This window comes from Neophocaena asiaeorientalis, unplaced genomic scaffold (assembly GCF_003031525.2).
Source record: "Neophocaena asiaeorientalis asiaeorientalis breed wild unplaced genomic scaffold, Neophocaena_asiaeorientalis_V1.1 scaffold299, whole genome shotgun sequence".
Classification (NCBI taxonomy): Eukaryota; Metazoa; Chordata; class Mammalia; order Artiodactyla; family Phocoenidae; genus Neophocaena; species Neophocaena asiaeorientalis.
This window is the reverse complement of record NW_020172626.1, coordinates 44193-58555: the sequence shown is the minus strand read 5'-3', so window position 1 is coordinate 58555 and position 14363 is coordinate 44193. Positions and strand designations below refer to the sequence as shown.

At 39.5% G+C, this 14363-nt stretch overlaps 1 protein-coding gene across 1 annotated transcript in view; it reads left to right on the top strand.

Moving 5' to 3' along the window:
- LOC112395695 (carboxypeptidase A6-like) overlaps positions 1-14363 on the top strand; it is a 215318-nt gene that overhangs the window by 180883 nt on the left and 20072 nt on the right. Inside the window, exons 4-6 of the mRNA XM_024739029.1 lie at positions 3373-3487; positions 5580-5681; positions 7737-7841. Coding sequence (XP_024594797.1) covers positions 3373-3487; positions 5580-5681; positions 7737-7841 — 322 coding nt within the window. The remainder of the gene's footprint in view (positions 1-3372; positions 3488-5579; positions 5682-7736; positions 7842-14363) is intronic.

Below are 14363 nucleotides of genomic sequence, written 5' to 3'. Positions count from 1 at the left end.
CAATTTTGTAAACGTGCTATAAAGGTTTTTATAATTTTGAAACCTTTTTTGTATGTGTTCATGTATCTTTTTAAACTGGAAATTCAGAAGGAGATTCTTTTGTAGGTTGCTGGCTTTGGCAAATCTTTTTTTTTTTTTTCCCCTTACTTTCTTGAAATAGAGAAAAGTAGCCAGGATAGATGGTACTGGCGAGGAAAAGACAGCTGGAAATTGCCTACTGTAACTGGAATTTGTTGACAGTTTATAACCAACCAACTGAGCCATAATCATACTCGCATTTTTCTTGACCACCCCAGATTCGCTCACAACACAAGAAGATTGGATGTTGACGAAGAAGTTCATTTGGTTCTTTACCTCCACACTGGCAATACTGTAAAGTTCTTTAATCCATACAAACCTACTTTCATCTGTAACTCCCTTCTTTGGGGGAAGAAAGAAAGAACTAATACAGATCGTATTCAGACTGACAATCTAAACTCCACTCATATTTTGAGCCATGGCAAGCAGCTACCAAGTGAACTTACCAACGTGGTACCACCACACCTTACCTTGATTTTTAATGTTTCTAGTTCTAAAGGTTGAAAATTGAAACAAAAAGAACAGTAAGCTGATGAAAAATTCCAGATTAAGTGCTTTGTCCACTGTGGGTCCTCGGTAAATACCAAATGAGTAAATCAAAAGGAATTTCCTACACCCAGCATGACCTTAAGTAAATTTACTTCCTTTGAGGACCAAAAAGTATTTATTCAAGTAATTCAAGATAATTTTTTTTTACTAAGTGACTTACATAGGTCAACTTTGAAACAAACTCTTTTAAAAATGCCATTACACGTTCTTTTAATGGCACTGAAACCACCAAGCCACAGGTTCTTTGGAAAGATAAAATATGAAAACAAAGTTTTTTAGCTGCCTGCCAGGCCCAGGAAAAATCACTGAGAGGCTCTTTAACATCTTTACCGTAAAGGAGTGAGCACCTTGTTACTTCATGGCTCTAGTTAGAGGAGACTGGTGAGTACCAGGGTGACAAGTCTATATCTAGCTCAGGGATCTCATCAAGAACACCAGTTTTAAGAACACTGAAATCATATCAAGCATCTTTTCTGACCACAACACTATGAGATTAGAAATGAATTACAGGGGGAAAAAAACATAAAAAACACTAACACATGGAGGTTAAACAATACGATACTAAATAACAAAGAGATCACTGAAGAAATCAAAGAGGAAATCAAAAAATACCTAGAGACAAATGACAATGAAAACACGACAATCCAAAACCTATGGGATGCAGCAAAAGCAGTTCTAAGAGGGAAGTTTATAGCTATACAAGCCTACCTCAAGAAACAAGAAAAATCTCCAATAAACAATCTAACCTTACACCTAAAGGAACTAGAGAAAGAAGAACAAACAAAACCCAAAGTAAGCAGAAGGAAAGAACTCATCAAGATCAGAGCAGAAATAAATGAAATAGAAACAAAACAGTAGCAATAGCAAAGATCAGTAAAACTAAATGCTGGTTCTTTGAAAAGATAAACAAAATTGATAAACCATTAACCAGACTCATCAAGAGGGAGAGGACTCATAAATCAATAAAATTAGGAATTAAAAAGGAGAAGTTACAACAGACACCACAGAAATATAAAGCATCCTAAGAGACTACTACAAGCAACTCTTAAATAGACATTTCTCCAAAGGAGACATACAGATGGCCAAGAGGCACATGAAAAGCTGCTCAACATCACTAATTATTAGAGAAATGCAAATCAAAACTACAATGAGGTATCACCTCACACCAGTTAGAATAGGCATCGTCAGAAAATCTACAAACAACGAATGCTGGAGAGGGTGTGGAGAAAAGGGAACCCTCTTGCACTGTTGGTGGGAATGTAAATTGATACAGCCACTATGGAGAACAGTATGGAGGTTCCTTAAAAAACTAAAAATAGAACTACCATACGACCCAGCAATTCCACTACTGGGCATATACCCAGAGAAAACCATAATTCAAAAAGACACATGCACCCCAATGTTCATTGCAGCACTATTTACAATAGCCAGGTCATGGAAGCAACCTAAATGCCCATTGACAGACGGATGGATAAAGAAGTTGTGCTACATGCATACAATGGAATATTACTCAGCCATAAAAAGGAACAAAATTGAGTCATTTGTTGATACGTGGATGGATCTAGAGACTGTCATACTGAATGAAGTCAGAAAGAGAAAAACAAATATTGTATATTAACTCATGTATTTGGAACCTAGAAAAATGGTACAGATGAACTGGTTTGCAGGGCAGAAGTTGAGACACAGATGTAGAGAACAAACGTATGGACACCAAAGGGGGGGAAAACTGTGGTGGGGTGGGGATGGTGGTATGTGTGCTGAATTGGGAAATTGGGACTGACATGTATACATTGATGTGTATAATATTGATTACTAATAACCTGCTGTATAAAAAATAAATTAAAAATTAAAAAAAAATAATAACACCAGTCCAGCTGGTTCCATACATTTCAGTGACTCGAATCCCTCACCCTGGCCTCGGCCTTCAATTTCCAAATGCATTCACTTTGATTACCTAAGCTTGCCTTCTCTTGGTGTCATTGATACTGGTAGGCAGTGAAATTAGCTTTTTCCGACTCTAGGTATTTCTTCCATTTCCTCTTGAGTATTGTAGTCTCTTTCTTTCCCTTTTCTGAGTCTTGGGTCAAGTATGCCGGGTGACAACATGACAAAAGTTCAGTGACAAAAGCCATGGGAACAGATAGAAGCAGCCGAACAGGAGGATGTGGCAAAGGAGTGGAGGAGCTTGTCGTGCTTCATTTTTCATCATGTCACAGCGGACCTGAGTCTAAAGCCTGGAACTTGGGTTCACATTCCAAGTTCCAATTCTGGCTCTGTGCTCACTGGAAGAGTGATATTGACAGGTTCTTAACCCTTTTGAGGCTCAGTTTCCCCATTTGTAAAATAGAGATAACAAGAAAGTCTAAGCTCATAGGGTTATTAACTAAGCTCATGTAAAATACACAGCACAGTGCCTGCCACCTGATAGGTGCTCAGTAAATATGTGTTCCCACGCCATCATTCAGTTCTTGTAGCTGCTTAATCAATGGTAGTTATTATTAGGCTCATTACTTGGGAACACCTGCCTATAATTTTTATTTTATATTCATTATATCATTTATTTAACAGTTTTTATTTTCTGAAAAATAACATCTTCCCAACATTTGGTGTTTTTAGAAGTGTCAATCTTCACTGTCCTTTTTTCCTTCACTGTCCTTTTCACAGATGCATGATTTTCTTTTGATATTGACTGACTTTTGTATTATTTCCATTTAATTTTCATCATGTCTATCATTTCAAATCCAGGATCCTCATGGAAGATCTTCAGAAAGTACTGGAAAAGGGAAGCAGTTTGCCAAGCCAGAGAAGTCGAAGATCCGTCCCTGGATATAATTATGAAGTTTATCACTCCTTAGAAGAAGTATGTAATCAAAGGACCTTTTGTTGCTTTTTTACAAGCGCATCTTTATCATTTAAGTCTCAGGATTGGGAGAGAAGCATAAGGACAGAGGCAGAGGCCATATGAAGAATACGTACAGCTCTTACATTGCCCAGGCACCTCAGTTCTCTTCCATTAAGCCTTTTACACTATATAAGTAGCAGCAAAATAATTTTAATTTCACCTGCTTTATCCAACCCCCCCCCTACAATGGACAGGGGAAGTTCAATGGAGAGTGCAGTAAAGCTGCTATACAGTCGCCCCTCGGTATCCAAAGGGCATTGGGTCCAGGACCCCCTACAGATACCAAAATCATGGATACTCAAGTCCCTTGTGTACAATGACGTAGTACAGTCAGCCCTTGGTATCCAATGGTTCTGCATCCCCAGATGTGGAGGGCTGACTGTAATTATGGTTATAAACACCCTAATTGAAAAATGCATGGACGGTAGAGCTAGCCAGACTTTGAGGGCAATGGTTTGGTTGAGGGGTAGAGTGAACTTTGATGTTTGCCCCATACCCTCTGCAAATTTGAGACCTCCCCAAAACCAAGCTTCATTTGTGGCACCTCAGGGACTGTTAGCTTGCTGTTATTTACTGTATCTGAGAAAAACAAGGACCCATCCCCACTGCCACTACTGTACATCTGAGCAACAACTAGTTATTCTTCAAATCTCAGTTTAAGCAAGAAGAGAGCTGTTTCTGCTATCCCAGATGGGGCCAGAACACCCTAGTCTCAACCCCCGGAGTACTGCACCCATGGTACATGGATGTGATACCTATCATAGTTAATTATGTTATTGTATGATTATTTGATTAATGCCTTTCTCTCCTAATAAGCTGAAAGGGCCATGGGCACAAGCCATTGCTTTCTTGTTCACCACTGTATCTGCAGTGGCAAGCAAAGAGAGACTTCCAAATAGATAGCTATTTACAGGATGACTGAATGGATGAGTACATACATTTTTTCATTCTTCCCCTGAATTGAGCACAGGAATGCCAGTCATAGAACAAATGAGATCCTGTTATATTCTTAAGAGAATATATATATTCAAAATTATTTCTACATATTTCCTGTTTTTAACATACTTTTTAGAAGCTTGAAGTTACCAGCAATGGAAAGGATTTAGATAACTTGACATATTAGATATGTCAAGTTAGATTAGACATTTAGACAACTTGACATACTTGCTATTAACGTGCACTAGAAAAATAAGTCCAAATTTAAAAATATATTAATATAGATATGTAAATGTATGTGTGTTTGTGTATCCTGCTCGTTAGATTAAATAGGGATAGAAAGAAAGGAAAATCTGTTTTTTGGGTTGTTTTTTTTTTTTAGAACAGACTCTTTCACATCATGGAACGGAGGGACACTTTTCTGTGATTTCCTTACTCCTTTATTGGGCTTCAAGTCAGAAATGTCACCCATCTTTCTAAGTGCCTTCTTTATCCATCTCAAATATAACTTTCCCCGATGACAGATAAATGTGTGTGAATGGATCAATGCAAATGTATCGCTATTACTCGGGAAATTATTCAGAGTATGCCCTCCAATGTGTGGCTGGGTAGAATAAACCTTAAATGCAAAAGATAATGCCTTTTTCTTAGCACCTTCTGTTCTGTGGCAAATTACAATATAGAGGACTTTAATAAACACTTTCAAATAGTTGGGATGGTTTTCCTGAAGCTGCTTTCTTTCTTTTCCTCTAAATGTTGGGGGCAAATGGAAATAAATTTTGATTTTTCAAAAAGGACCCAGAACACATTGATTAGTTTTCTGTAAAATTCTGCCATTAAGATGTTAATGACACAGAGTAGTAGAAGGTATGCTTTAAAAGGGGAACAATATAAAGACATAAAGCAACTATTCATAAAAGCAGAAAATAAAATGTAATTTTAAGTGTCTGTCCTGAAGAAAATTAAAACTACAAAATTGGTTTTTCATTCAATCTTATGCTCCACATATGCTTCTTTGAGTTCCTAACCCACTGTTGTCTTTTTGTTCTCTTTTGTTTACTAAAAGCTCCATAATTGTGAGAGTCTGACGTGGTTTTTATTTACTTGCTTTTAGATTCAAAATTGGATGCATCATTTGAATAAAACTCATTCAGGCCTCATTCACATGTTCTCTATTGGAAAATCATATGAGGGAAGATCTCTTTTTGTTTTAAAGGTAAAAATAAGAAATTAGTAACTAAATATTTACTAAACATTCGTCGTTTTCAGCTTTGACTTATGGGGAAAAGAAACGAAATGGCATTTCATCGTGTCTCACATTTAACCTTATCTGGTAATTTAAGAAAAAAAATTTCCCTTAGGTTTATTGAGCCATATTTAATTTTTGCCATTGAGTATTCCAAAGAATACTGTTTCTAAAACAGTATTTATGCACTTCAAAAATAATGACCAACATTATTTGTGAGTTGGTTCTGCTTACGATGAACCAGTGCAAAACTACAGAAATGTGTAAGAAGGTATACGTCATTCCCAGCCCTTGAGCCTGAGTTCTCTTTCAGCCACTGAACCATCTCTTCTCTGCCAAAGATCTAAAAAGACTTCCCTGCATCACTGTCTCTACTTCCTCAGCAACCATTCAGACCTTGACTCCCTGGCCTTTGCCCTCACGACACCTCTAAAACATCTGCAATGACCCCTACTTGGTTCTCCTCTCGTCTCAGACCATCCTCTCTCAGGTCTCCTCCAATGGCTCCTCTCCGCTTGTTCTTTCCTTACGTGCTGGTGGCCCCAGGATTCTCTCCTCAGCTGTGCTCTCCCTCTCCCCACCCTGCCTGGATGGGCACATCCACCCCATGGTTTCAACAGTCATTCCAGACTTTTCTGTTCAGTGGAGTCTGCTCCCTGGTACTTACTGGACATTCATAGCTCATTGCCACCTTGCCATCGTCATCTCGATACTCACCAAAGCACCTGAGACTCAGGATGGCACTGCCGTGCTCCGGTCAGGAAACATGAACCATCCTGAATTCCGCTCCTTTATTCTCATCACTTATTTAAATCTAACATGAAGAACTGACAATTCTTTCTTCTAACTTTTGGATTTGTCAAAACCTCTTTTCTTGTCCTCACTGCTATTGCCCTAGCTTGTTTCTGGATCTGTTCTCCCTGGACTATTGCAGTCACAGCAGCCTCAGGACTGAACTTCCCTGTGAGTCCCCATCCTCTACCCTCTCATCCATCTACACACACACACCTCCCATGGAATACAGGATGAAGCCTTATCTCTGTTACTTAGTATCCAGCAATTTCATGTGTCTTCTGCCTCTGTGTCCAGCTTCATCTGCCATTCTTTCCTCATACCCCAGAAGCAGCTGCTCAAACACGGTGTGCTCAGATTCTCTTCCAAGCTTGAGATGCCTTCTTCCACTTGTCTGCAGGGCAAGCTTCAAGTCTTGCTCAACTCTTCAAGGGCTCCTCTTTTGATCCACAGGGAAATGAGACATAGCACCCGAGTTGCCAAAGTAACTTACATATATTCACATTATAATGATTAACTGCTCATGTGTCTGCCCTCCCCTACTACCGTATAAATTCCTTGTCTTCTCGTCTCTGAATCTCCAAGGCCAAGCACTGTGTCTGACATTAAAAAGGATTTCCTAAAGCATTAGTTGAGTGAATTAATGAATGAATGAAAACTAGATCCCCTATAATGTCAAAAGCCATCAACTGATAACTGGGTTAGAAACCGTATTATAAATGAAATTGATATAATAGGATAATAAAGAAAAGTCTGTCACTTGACTCTACAAATCACTTTGTGTTTCCCTTTTGTATTGTAATAAAATTTGACTTTCTCTACATATAAGGCATAGCTGTTTCTTTAATAGATATTGCTTGGGAATACGTCTGATTCCCTGCATGGGGAGGGCAGTGGAGAGAAACAGGGCAAGGATGAGAGAGAGGGAGGGAAAAAATTAGCTTCTTACTTAAGTCACATATTATATGAAAATGGAGAAGCAAGCCTATTTAAGCAATTGCATTTTCCTTGTGTATTTTCTACTTCTTTGATTCGTAATTCAGACAATAAATTTATTCTTTCTGCATAAACAAGCCTGGACTTCTGAAATCGATAGGAAATCTGTCTTTTTTATGGGTTACTTAATGAACCAACTCTAGTGAAGTATTATGCTGAAACCATATTAAATTATGCTGGTCAGTCAATCCAAAAATAAAAGCCTGCATTGGTTACTGTGAATACTCTTGTTTTCAGCTGGGCAGAAGATCACGAGCTTACAAAAGAGCTGTCTGGATAGACTGCGGTATTCATGCAAGAGAATGGATTGGTCCTGCCTTTTGTCAGTGGTTTGTAAAAGAAGTAAGTTAAACCCTTTACAGAGTGTCCATTCTCACTAGCCAGTGTTTTTATTCTGCTCAAGGAACAAAACTGGGAATGTGAAGCCAGCGATATCTGATGGAATGACAGTAACACCGTGATTTTGTGGGTTTCTTCTATGTTTATGAAGGCCTCTCAAAACCCTGGCTCTGTTTATCTTCAGCTCTGCCCTTGGAGGTGGGAATTACCAACCCTCATTAAAGAGAAAGGACCTGAGATTCAGAGCGTTTATGAATTCGTGACAAATTAGGAACCAACCATAGTAGCTGATATATAGCAAAAGGCTACAAATCCAATTTATGGTGTTCCAGAACAGTTTCTCGTGTGATATTCTCTTGTCTTCTCCGTCAAAATGATCTCATGTATGCTACAGCCATAAAGAGATGAGCAAGTGACTACATTTTGCCCTCCTGCTATGGATCTGTGATTTAGACACCAAAGACCTTTAGCATCTGTGCATTTAACATTCTCTGTTTCAGTACTTTTCAGTGACTCTAATGGTTGCTGATTCATGGTGATTTCTCATTTTCTGAAGGCTTCATTTAAGTCATAAGCCCTCTAAGGCTAGTGTATTGAGGGGGTTCTTATCCCAAGAGTGGGCCAACCTCATGGATGAACATCTTCATATGTTCTGATATTTTTCTACTGTCAAGAATGCAATGACTTTCATGGTTTTTTATAACCTTTACTTCTTAGTATTTTTTTTTTTTTTTGCGGTACGCGGGCCTCTCACTGCTGTGGCCTCTCCCGTTGCAGAGCACAGGCTCCAGAGGCGCAGGCTCAGCAGCCATGGCTCACGGGCCCAGCCGCTCCGCGGCATGTGGGATCTTCCTGGACCGGGGCACGAACCCGTGTCCCTTGCATCGGCAGGCGGACTCTCAACCACTGTGCCACCTGGGAAGCCCACTACTTAGTATTTTTTTTTTAAGACTCCTAAAAAAAGCCAACGACTGGTACTGGTAATAACAGTGAAGAAGTCTAAGGGAAGGAAGATTCTTAGCCAGAAAAAAACCCCTACAAATTACTCATAGAAAACCATTAAGGATACAAAAGATATTTAAATATTTCAGTTATATTTCACTATGTTTTATGGGAAAATTATGTGACCTAGTAAGGTTTATTATTTTGAAGGCTCTCCTAGTCTTAGAAAATATGCCCCACAAATATCAATACTGGGGGGCTTCCCTGGTGGCGCAGTGGTTGAGAGTCCACCTGCCAATGCAGGGGACATGGGTTCAAGTCCTGGTCTGGGAAGATCCCACATGCCGCAGAGCAACTAAGCCCGTGCGCCACGGCTACTGAGCCTACGCTCCAGAGCCTGAGAACCACAACTACTGAGCCTGTGAGCCACAACTACTGAAGTCCACGCACCTAGAGCCCGTGCTCCACAACAAGAGAAGCCACCGCAATGAGAAGCCCACGCACCGCAACAAAGAGTAGCCCCCACTCTCCACAACTAGAGAAAGCCTGCGTGCAGCAACAAAGACCCAATGCAACCAAAAATAAATATAGTTTTTAAAAAGTCAATAGTGTATTAATTTGTAAAATCTGCCTCTCTACCACAGCCAAACCCACAAAAGTATTCTTAATTTTATAATGTAATAATAAAATTTTCAAACTATTCCCACTCAGCGCATTGAGCAATTCATATTCTCTTAAAATACCATTTCATCCTGGTAGGATAAATGCAAAAGCTAATTGTTAACTCTACCACCTTGCATTAAATATCCATTGTATACATACAACATATTGTCTGCTGTCTTGAGTTTCAAAAGGAAAAGGGGCAAAATGGTTAAGAATAGAACATCTATTGTTTATAGTCTATGGTCCAGTGTATTATTGTAGAACATAAGAATGTATCTCCCAAACATTTTACCTCACCCCCACATGTGCAACTTCTTTATAACACCTAAACTTACTTTATTTATTCATGTGGTAATTGTCTGTCTCTTCCTATACTAATGCCACCGGCAGAAACTCTATTTATCTTGTTCATTGCCAAATCCCCAGTACCTAGAACAACACTTGGCACTTAATAGTGCTTCAGTTATTTGTGAATGAATGGGAGTGTGAGAATCCAGGGGTTATGATATGGAAAGATTTCTGGGAGATGACTTACAATTCATCTCCTAAGGATATGGTACCGCCTGGACTTTTGCAGTGCACAATCTGTACAGCCATACATGGCAGCCCTAGAACCCAAGCTAAATTTCCAAGGAAGAGGAGGACACAATGTAACCACAGAAAAAGGAACAGGCATGTATGGTGACTATCAATTGAGGGTAGTTCATTCTGGAGCAAGAGCAAGAAGCATCAATTAAGATTAGGCTCCAGGGGCTTCCCTAGTGGCGCAGTGGTTAAGAATCCACCTGCCAAGGCAGGGGACATGGGTTCGAGTGCTGGTTCAGGAAGATCCCACATGCCACAGAGCAGCTAAGCCCACATGCCACAACTACTGAAGCCCGTGCGCCTAGAGCCCATGCTCTGCAACAAGAGAAGCCACCACAATGAGAAGCCCATGCACCACAACGAAGAGTAGCCCCCGCTCACTGCAACTAGAGAAAGCCCGCGGGCAGCAATGAAGACCCAACGCAGCCAAAAAATTTCTTTAAAAATTAAAAAAAACTTTAAAAAGAATAGACTCCATTTCACCAAAGATGAGTGAGGAAAGGCTTCTCCTCCCTCCTGCACCAAGCCAACTTCAAGCACACAGATGAGTCTATTTCTGGGCCTCTGCTACCCTTTCCATACCTCTCTTACTCTTGCTGTTTATGGCTGTCACTTACCCCTCCATTTAATCAGGAACATTTCCCATCTGAGTCAGGGAAGGAACACAAGTGGAAAAAAAAGGAGGCCTACGGGTCACTGGTCCCAGTGTCCTTGTGGAAGCAATGGGGCTGCCACATGATAGCAATGACTGGTGATAGCATCACAGGCTTGTAAGAAACGTTCTCATCTTGGCTTTAAGCCCCTGCTCCCACAGAATGGCGGTGTTGGGGCCAGAGGGAATGGGGACTTCAAAGATTTAAGTAACCTTAAGTCTGCCCAGCATTGAAGCATCGTATCTTATACACTAAGTCCCTGGTTAAATCCTGCCATCCACAGATGGCAGGGGGTATCTTGTCCAGGAGGGGCTCCAGGCAGTGTCCCTTCCAGAGGTCACCTCCCCTCCACCACCGAAATCCCAAGACAGGCTCCCAGGGTCTCAACTCCTCTAATTTCCATGGCATCTCTGGGGGCACCAGGGAATCTCAAGGCTCTTTCTCCCAGGAGACCCTAAGAGGCTATGTCAAGCCCTCTCTTGGCTGACACACACCACACTGCTGATTGTCTCCTTCTGCATTTGCCCTTCGTTGGCACATGAGACCTCTCAGAAAGAAACGTGGTGAACAAGGACCCAGGTTCCCTTTTCTTACATGTTTTACTCCAATCTGGCAGTGGTTTCTACCATCTCTTGATTTCCCTGGAATTTCAACCCCCAAAGAAGGGGATGGTGGCAGAAGCCAAAATTTTGGCTTCTTTCCTTTGTTTTCTCTCTTTCTTGGTGTTTTCCCCCAAATTCAACAGCTTAAAACAACAAACATCTATTACTTGATAGTTTCTGTGGGTCAGCAATCTAGGCACAGCTTAGCTGGGTGCCTCTGGCTAAGGGTCTCTCACAAGGCACAGTCAAGGTGTCAGCTGGAGCTTTGGCCATCTCAAGGCTTGTATGGGGAATCTGTTTCTGAGCTCACTCATGTGGCTGCTGGCAGCCTCAGGTCCCCCAGGGCTGTGAGCCAGAGACATCAGTTCCTTGCCACGTGGGCATCGCCATAGGACAGCTCACAACCCAGTACCTGGCTGCCGTCAGAGCAGATGAGAGGGAGAGAGCATGAACAGGCCCAAGATGGAAACCACAGTCTCTTTGTAACCTAATTTCAGAAGTGACATCCCCCCATCACTTTTGCCATATTCTGTCCATTAGAAGAGAGTCACTAGGTCCAGACTGTATTCAAGGGGAGGGCATGACACAAGAGCATGAATGCCAAGAAGTGGGAATCACTGGGGAGGCTGCCAACCATACCTTGGTGGGACTTTTCCCACAGCCACCACTATAATGTTTGCATCCTTACTCAAATGTGAACTGGAAGAAAACTCATCGAGTCCTAAATCCTGATAGAACAGCAGATTGCACAGAGGTTACATTTGGTAGTCAGACAGCCCTGGGTTGGAATGCCAGCTCTGCCATTTACTAGCTGTATGACCTTGGTAGGCAAGTCATTTAACCTCTCTGAACTTCAGTATATGTGACACACTGGTTTATTGGGAGGATTAAATTATATAATTCTTTTAAAGGACTTAACAGAATGCTTGGCATATAATAAGCAGTTAATTAAATCAACTCAGTAGTGGTAGTAGTATCAGCAAGTTCAAATTTTAAAATAACCAAAGAGACTCATTAGAAAGAAGTCAACAAGGATATGAAAGAACTCAACAACACTATCAACCAACAGGATCTAAGTCACATTTATGGATCACCCAACCCAACAACAGCAGAATACACATTCTTTTCAAGTGCCTACGGAACATATACCAAGATATATCATAACATGGACCAAAATACAAACCTCAACAAATTTAAAGGAAATGAAATCAGACACACTGTGTGTTCTGACCACAATGAAATCAAACTAGAAACTGATGGCAGAAAGATAACAGGAAAACCTCCAAACACTTGGAAATTAAGATGCTTCTGAATTATCCATGGGTCAAAGATAAAATCTCAAGGGAAATTTTAAAAATACATTGAACTGAATGAAAACGGAAATACAACATATCAAAATTTGTGGGACACAGCTAAAACAATGCTAAGAGGGAAATTTATAGCACTAAAAGCGTACATTAGAAAAGAGGGAAATTCTCAAAACAATAATCAAAGCTCTCACCTCAAGAACCTAGAAAAAGAATAGAAAATAAAGCCAAAGCAAGCAGAAGGAAGTAATATGGATAAGAGCAAAAATCAATGAAATTGAAAACAGAAAATCATTACAGAAAATCAGTGAAACAAGGAGCTGTTTCTCGAAAAGATCAATGAAATTAACAAAGTTCTAGCAAGAGAGACAAAGAAAAAAGAAGATACAAATTACCAATGTTAGGAATGAAAGAGATGTTACTACAAACCCTGCAGATATCAAAAGGACAATAAGGGAATACTATGTATGACCCTACACATATAAATTTGACGGCGTAGGCAAAATGTACCAGTAAATTGAAAAACACGAACTATTGCAACTCATCCATTATGAAATAATTTGAATATGCCTATTACCATTAAGGACACTGAATTCATAATTTTAAAATTCAAAAAGAGGAAAGAAAGAAATCTCCAGACCCAGATGGTTTTACTGAAGAATTCTACCAAATGTTTAAAGAAGAATTGAGACCAATTCTACACAATCTCAGACATTAGGAGAGAATATTTTCAATTCATTTATAAAGCTAGCATTACTCTAATACAAAAATCAGACAAAAACAATAGGAAACAAAACTAGAAAATAGATTCAGAGATCCTTAACAGAATATTAGCAAATAGAATTTAGTAATCTAAAAAATAATTCTACACCATGACCAAGTGGGGTTTATTGCAAGGATCCAAGCCCATTTTAATATTTGAAATTCAACCAATGTAATCTACCATATTAACAAACTGAAGAACAGATAAGTCTACATAATCTTATCAATTGATACAGAAAAAGACCTTGACAAAATTCGACATTCATGATAAAAACTCCCAGAAAAACAGGAATAGAGGGAAGCTTCCTCAATTTTATAAAGAACATCTATGAAAATCCTACAGCAAACATTACACCTAATGGTAAATGACCAAATGCTTCCTCCTAAGATCAGGAACAAGGTAAGGATGTCCACTCTCACCACTCTTAAATTAACATAGTGCTGAAAGTTCTAGTCCATAGAAGAAGAGGAAATAAAAGACATACAGATGGGAAAGGAATAAATAAAAATTTCCTATTTGTCAGTGACATGATTGTCTACACAGAAAATCCCAAGGACTCTACAGGGAAATAGAACTAGTAAGTGAGTTCAGCAAGATCACAGGACAGAAAATAAACATACAAAAGTCAACTGTATTTCTATATACTAGCAATGAACATGTGGATGCTGAAATTAAAAATATAATACCATTTATAATTACTTATAAAATGAAATACTTAGGAGTAAATCTAACAAAACAAGTATAGGACTTATATGCTGAAAACTACGAAACACTGATCAAAAAAATGAAGCAGGGCTTCCCTGGTGGCGCAGTGGTTGAGAGTCCGCCTGCCGATGTGCCAAAAAAAAAAAAAAAAAAAAAAAAAAAAAAAAAAAAATGAAGCAAAATCTAAATATACAGAGAGACATACCATATTCATGGATTGGAAGACTCAATACAGAAAAATGTCAATTCTCCCCAAATTGATATATGTTTAACATAATTCCTATAAAAATTCCAGCAAGACTTTT